This window comes from Cnephaeus nilssonii, assembly GCF_951640355.1.
Source record: "Cnephaeus nilssonii genome assembly, chromosome: 5".
NCBI lineage: Eukaryota > Metazoa > Chordata > Mammalia > Chiroptera > Vespertilionidae > Cnephaeus > Cnephaeus nilssonii.
This window is the reverse complement of record NC_137076.1, coordinates 88,389,413-88,395,412: the sequence shown is the minus strand read 5'-3', so window position 1 is coordinate 88,395,412 and position 6,000 is coordinate 88,389,413. Positions and strand designations below refer to the sequence as shown.

General features: G+C 58.6%; 1 protein-coding gene across 2 annotated transcripts in view; it reads left to right on the top strand.

Moving 5' to 3' along the window:
• Positions 1-1,012: 1,012 nt before the first annotated feature.
• The window catches only part of CAMK2A (calcium/calmodulin dependent protein kinase II alpha), a gene marked incomplete at both ends in the record, with an annotated part of 58,093 nt that continues 53,105 nt past the window's right edge, over positions 1,013-6,000 (top strand). For both annotated transcript variants that reach the window (XM_079773093.1, XM_079773092.1), the window contains one exon: positions 1,013-1,074. In XM_079773093.1, the coding sequence (XP_079629219.1) occupies positions 1,013-1,074 (62 nt within the window). The remainder of the gene's footprint in view (positions 1,075-6,000) is intronic.

Genomic DNA, 6,000 nt, shown 5'->3' with positions numbered 1-6,000 from the left:
ACTGCCTCCTCCACCTCTTTCACCTTGACTTGAAGCGCCAGCAGAAACTGGGACACGAGCCCCAGGAGACCAGCTCTCCATGGTCCTCCGGGGCATGGGCCGGGGGAGAGGTTATGGAAGAGCCTCAGGAGGGACCAACTGTTACAGCTGTGAAAGGGGGACTTCTTCCCCAAGCTAGAGCACCAGTGTGATGGGCAAAGTGGCAAAGAGCAGAGATAAGAAAAAAGGGCAGAAAAAAAAATACAGAGGGGAGCAGACAGTTATAGAGACTACAGTGAGAGAGAGAGAGAGAGAGAGAGAGAGAGAGAGAGAGAGAGAGATCCCAATGAATTAGCCATCATTTCCCTATAAACCTTAGAACCCCGCTGTTGCCAGGACAACGGGGCAATACCTGTCTCTCCAGAGGAGCTGAAGTTGCCAGGGTAACTGCATCCTGTCTTTCCTGGGGACCATCCTGGAATGTGGCACCCACCATTACCATGGCAACTGCCTTTTTGCCCCATTTAATCCCATCTGAGGGCCCCACAGTTGGAGGTGGGGGAGGTGGGAAGAGAGCAGATCACTTGTGGATGAAGTTTGTTCTCCTCCCCCTCCTGCAGTCCTCCCCCTCCCCCGGCCCCCCCATCGGCTCCTCCCCGCCCCAGCACCTACGGGGTGCTTTGTCCACCTGCCCCCAGCCCACACATGCCTGCAGTATTGTGTACAGGTCAGGCCAGGGCGTCCTGGAGCAGGTTTCGCAGTGGAAGGCAGGCAGGTGTTGGGGAGGCAGTTACCGGGGCAACGGGAACAGGGCGTTTCCGAGTTGGTTGCCATGGGGACCTGGATGCTGACGAAGGCTCGCGAGGCTGTGAGCAGCCACAGTGCCCTGCTCAGAAGCTGGGGGCTCCTCAGTTAAGCCGGTTCTCACTCGGCAGCACGGGCAGGCGAGTGGCTCCTGGTTCCGGGAGCAGAACAGCAGTGCCCCAGCCCTGGTCCTCCAGCCCCGAGCCTCGCCTGCCCGCACGGCACCAGGATGGCCACCATCACCTGCACCCGCTTCACGGAAGAGTACCAGCTCTTCGAGGAATTGGGAAAGTGAGTTACACCTTAGAGAGTCCTGGAGGGCCCAGGGGCGCTGTGCCTTGGGCGGGGGTGTGCACCCGCGGTGTTTCCGGTGCTCACAGAGGGAGGGGAGGCTGTATGTGTTCGGGGGCACTTGCATGTGCAGAGTGTCCAGAACTGGCACGGGCATGTTTGTGGGTACACAGATGTGCCAAAGCCAGCTGGGCGAGTGTGTGTATAGAGGTGAAGGGTTGATGATGCAGGCCAGTGAGTGCACACACATGTACGCGCACACACACATCCCATGACCTGGGCGCCCACGGATTCTTAGAAACTCGGGGTTAAAAAGGGATTTTCCTGTCAGCTGAGTCCAAGGCTGGAATTCCCTGTGAGTTTCTCTTGAGGTGGCCAACTGGCATCCATTTGGGTACCTCTGGTGACAGAGTTCAGCACCTGCCGGGTAGTCCTTCCTGACTTTAGACAGCTTCCACGACTGCAGAACAGCCAACTTCTCCCTGGAAGCACATCCTTCCCCCACTCTCCCCTCCCAGCTCCGTCAGGAGCAAGGGCATCGGCACAGCAGGGGTTAATAACTGAGCCAAGGGTGAGGCTCTCTGGGTGTTGGGAGGAGGGGAAGGGCAGCCAGGCAAGTTGGGAGGGGGCACTGCAGCTGCAGGGGCTAGTGGTGTGAGGGGCACCAGTGCTGGTCCTCGGCAAAGTTGTCCAGCCCCAGAGCTCATTTTCTGCCTCTGATGACTGGTGTGGAGAGAAGGGTAGGAAGATGGGGGACAGAAGAGCCCCTTGGGGTAGCTCTAAGGTTATGGAGTGTTAGGGAAGCATTCCTGGATGCCCCCAGTAGAATTTGTGGAAGATGCAGGAATAGATCCAGGGTAAGGGTACAGTTTGGAGACAGTTTTTCCTTTGGGCAGAACAACTCCAGTGCCCTGGGTGTAGCGGCAGGAGTGCAGGGAGAGGGGCTCTGTGAGCATGGCTGGGCTGCTGTGAGGTCTGGGAGTGCACACACAAGTGTTCATTTGGATGTGTGTCGTATAAGGACCGACTCTGGCATACACTCTGTGCACCGAAAGGGTGTGCGAGTGTTCAAGTGTGTGCACCAGGAGGAGGGGCTGGTGTGTGAAGCCTGAAAATGCAAGTGTGCCCTGCAAGTGTGGATGTGTGCAAGTGGCACAGGGAGTGAAGGTGTGAGTGTGCGTCACATGTATGGCAAGTCAGCTGTGAGCACATCAGCAGGCAAATGTGTGTGAGGTCTGGGCATGTGCAAACATATGTTTGTGTAAGGATGCACATCTGAGACGTAGGCACAGTGGTGTCCCTATGAGGTCTGGACATGCATTTCCATGTGAGGACCTGGGAACACGCACACAGGAAGGTTTATGTGTGTGCGTGTGCGGCCTGAGCCCACAGGCTAGGGTGGGAGTGTGGGTGTTTTGAGCTCTTGCTGGTGTCTGCATATGTGTAGGAGGTGGGCCTGTGGCTGTGCACAAGTAGGCTGCCTGCGCACACACATTTGCACACTGGGCAAGCCTGACACCTACAGGCACACGCCAGTTCCTTCGTACAGACACCCCTGTGCAGACGTGTGCTCACGCTTGTCTGCAGACTACCTGTCGTTCTGAGTGTGTTTTTGTGCTGGGGGAGGCAGCAGGAACAAAATGTTTAGGGCTGCCCTGGAGGACTGAGGCTGTCTGCCAAACTTGCGCGGGGACCCCCTTCTCAGCTGGTTTCCAGTGCCCACTGGAAGCCGGGATTCCCTGGTTAGCTGGGAGCTGCCTTTCAGGGGGCGCTGGGAAGACTGCGTCGCAGAGTGCAGTGAAATGGAGTTAAAATGTGACTCAGGTGCTCAAAATGACAGTAAAAGTGATGTTTTGCCCCACGGGGAGATGGAGACCATGAAGCCTGGGTGCTGTGGGGGCGACTTGGCAGAGAGCCTTCTCAGCCCCGCTGCCTGCCAGGGTGCTTGGAGGGGCCGGGGCCATGGCAGCACTTCAGGGGAAGGGAGCCCTGGTGTGTCCATGGCAGGAGCGCTGAGGGTGGCAGGCGTGGCCAGGCCTTGTCTAATCAATTTCAGACCTCTTCCTTCCAGAATCATCGGTGCTCTTAACCTTTTCTAGGTCACATATTCCTCCAGGAATCTGACGAAAGGCTAAGTCCACATTCCTCAGGAAAATGCGCAAAACTAAGATATGTTGCATGCAATGTCAGGAGCTTGCAGGACATCAGGAAGGCTGTGGCTGGGCCTCATGTTAAGGATGCTTGTATTAGAAAAAAGGGGACGAGGACCCACACCTCTGATGCCTGGCTTAAAAAGGCCAGGGTACCACGGGGAGGGGGGGGTCTTCTGCTCTGCATGACAGCTTCAGCCCAAGAGGCCAGGAGGGGACGTGTCCAGCACAGGGTACAGGCTCTGGACCTCACCACCCACAGCTCAGTGACGCTGGGCAGGCTGTGGCACTTCTTCTCCCCCCACCCCCACCTATAATCTGGAGATAAAAAAGGGCTGTGAGGATGAGACGAGATGGTGCGTGTGAAGACGTAGTGACGAGCCGGGCACACAGTGGGCCTTCCAGACAGCGTTGCTTCTGGGGACTGGAGCACCAAGGATGCGTGCAGGGCCCATCCTTCAGTTTGGTGACTCAAGGTCCCCGCCAGCCGGGACACTGCAGTCACGACCCAAAGCTGAGCCCCTGTTCCAGGAGCCCACTTCCGATGCCTGGCAGGGTGACTGGCAGAGACAGCTGGGAGGGCCCTACAAGGGGACCTGGGAGCCTTTAGACCTCCTTCGGCAGGGCCCTGGGCTGCCCAGCTGGAGAGGAGGGCACGTGCCTCTTGAGGGCTTCCTGGTGTCCTGCCCGATGCGGTCTGGCTCGTGACTGCAGGCCTTCCTTCGAGGAGCTCAGGGGTAGGGCTGGCTGTGGATGGAACAGAAGCTGCCCCTCTCCAGCTGGGGGTGTGGGCTGGAGTCAGTGCCCTGGGCAGGGGCTTCTCAGGGCCTCTCGATGCCACTGGAGGCAGGTCCCACTGCAGCGTGTGAGTCAGATAAACCAGGAATTGATTCCAGGTCGCTGAGAGGGGTGAGGTGGGGCTGTCTCTTGGACCCAGAGCCTCACTCACTCTCCCCTCCCTTGACCCCAATCCTCCTCCCTCCCAGGGAATGAGGGAAATGAAAGCCGGACCTTAGGAGCACAGAAGCTTGTTGGGAGGCGGGCTGCAGCGATGCCAGCTCAGGGTCAGGGGAAGGGGTTAGTTTCCAGGAGGTGGGGCAGGGGGATGCCTCCTCCAGCCTCTGACATTCTCTGGGCTTTGGATCCCACTGCCAGGGGAGGTGAGGGAGGCCAAGAATTGCCCTGCAGCCTGTGTAATCAGCAGGCAGTACAGAAAGAGCCTCTGAAGGAGACAGTGCTTGAGAGAAGGAGAGGGAGGGAGACTGGAGAGCGGGTGCAACCCACTCTTTTCTCTCTAGACACAGAGATCTGAAATTGTCTCACGGGCGTGTTGGGGTGGGGGAGGGCTTCCGAGGGCCAGCAAGGTTGGCAGAGGGAGGGCAGAGAGCTGGCTCTGGAACCGCTGCCCCCTCTGCTTTGTATTGTGAGCCGGACGTGGGCTGGGCTGATCAGGGGTCCACACTGGGGCCCAGAGGCAGCTCCCTGCACTTGGGTGTCCAGGGTCCTGGGTTCCCCTCTGGGGACCCACACTCTGATGTCTGCACAATGTGTTTAGCTCTCTGGTCCTTCCCGAGCTGTCAGGAGGATCGATGACGTAACACCGGAGAGAGAGGGCACCTGGGCATGGATGCGCCACCCAAAGATGGGCGTGTGCTTTTATTTTGCTCCTAATAACCTATTACACTCACAGCACTTGGGGGCCGGTGAGGCTGTTCTCCACCGATGAGCTCATCTGGGCGGGAGGCAGGGGGCTTACTGATCCATCTCACGGATGAGCAGACTGACGCTTGAGCAGGTGGGATGACTGGCTCGGGGGACTGGGGACAGGGCTTAGACTTGCATGTAGGTCTCCAGCACCTGCATTCGGGGGAAGGTCGATGAGAGGGTCCCCTCCTGGTGCTGTGTCTGGGGAACACTACTAGGAAGAGGGGTGGTGGCCTGGTGGGTGAGGGGACTCTGAGCTGTGGCTTGTTTTCCAATCAGGATTCTGCCTCTCATTTACTGGGCCATCCTGGATGGATCCCTTGTCCTCGGTGTCCCTCAACTTTGCCACCTGTATAATGGGATCGGAATAACTTTGCAGATGCTAAAACGCCCCCATTAGAGTTGCTGTCCTCTTTCGGCTCCCTCTGTGGGAGGCGCACACGGGCAATTTCAGACTCCCAGAACCTCGGGACTGGAAGGACCATGGCACAGATGGTGAAGTCAATACCCACAGAGAAATGGTTTGCCCAAGGCCACAGGGCGAGGCCGTGGCAAAGCCAGGGGAGGGGGTCCGATGATGTGCAGGGGCCAGAGGCCAAGAATGGAAAGTTGGGGCGCAGCTCCTCAGGAGGGGGTGGCAGGGACAGGGGAGGGTACAGCCTTTCCTCCCCCGCTGCAAGCCATCAGAGCGGCAGGCACGCACATGTTCTGGTGCATGCGGCAGCCCTCCGCCCCCACGCAACCGCCCCCACACAGGCTGAGACACACTGACACTCTGCCGAGCCGCCCGCCTGCCCGCCTCCCTGCACAGGCACACAGTGACACTGCTGCCAGCACCCCTGCAGGCTGGGGCCCTGGCTCTCTCAGCGGGCGAGGGCAGAGCCCCGGGATGCAACACCAGCATCCTTTCGCTAGTGCGCGCGCACACATGCACATACACACACATGCGTACATATGCATGAGGGCACACACACACTGGCTCCAACTGGGCTTTAAGTACGAGTTTACCTCCCAGTGCAGAGAGAGCAAGATGATACTTGGCCGGGCTTCTGGGCTCTCTCTCTCTTTTTCT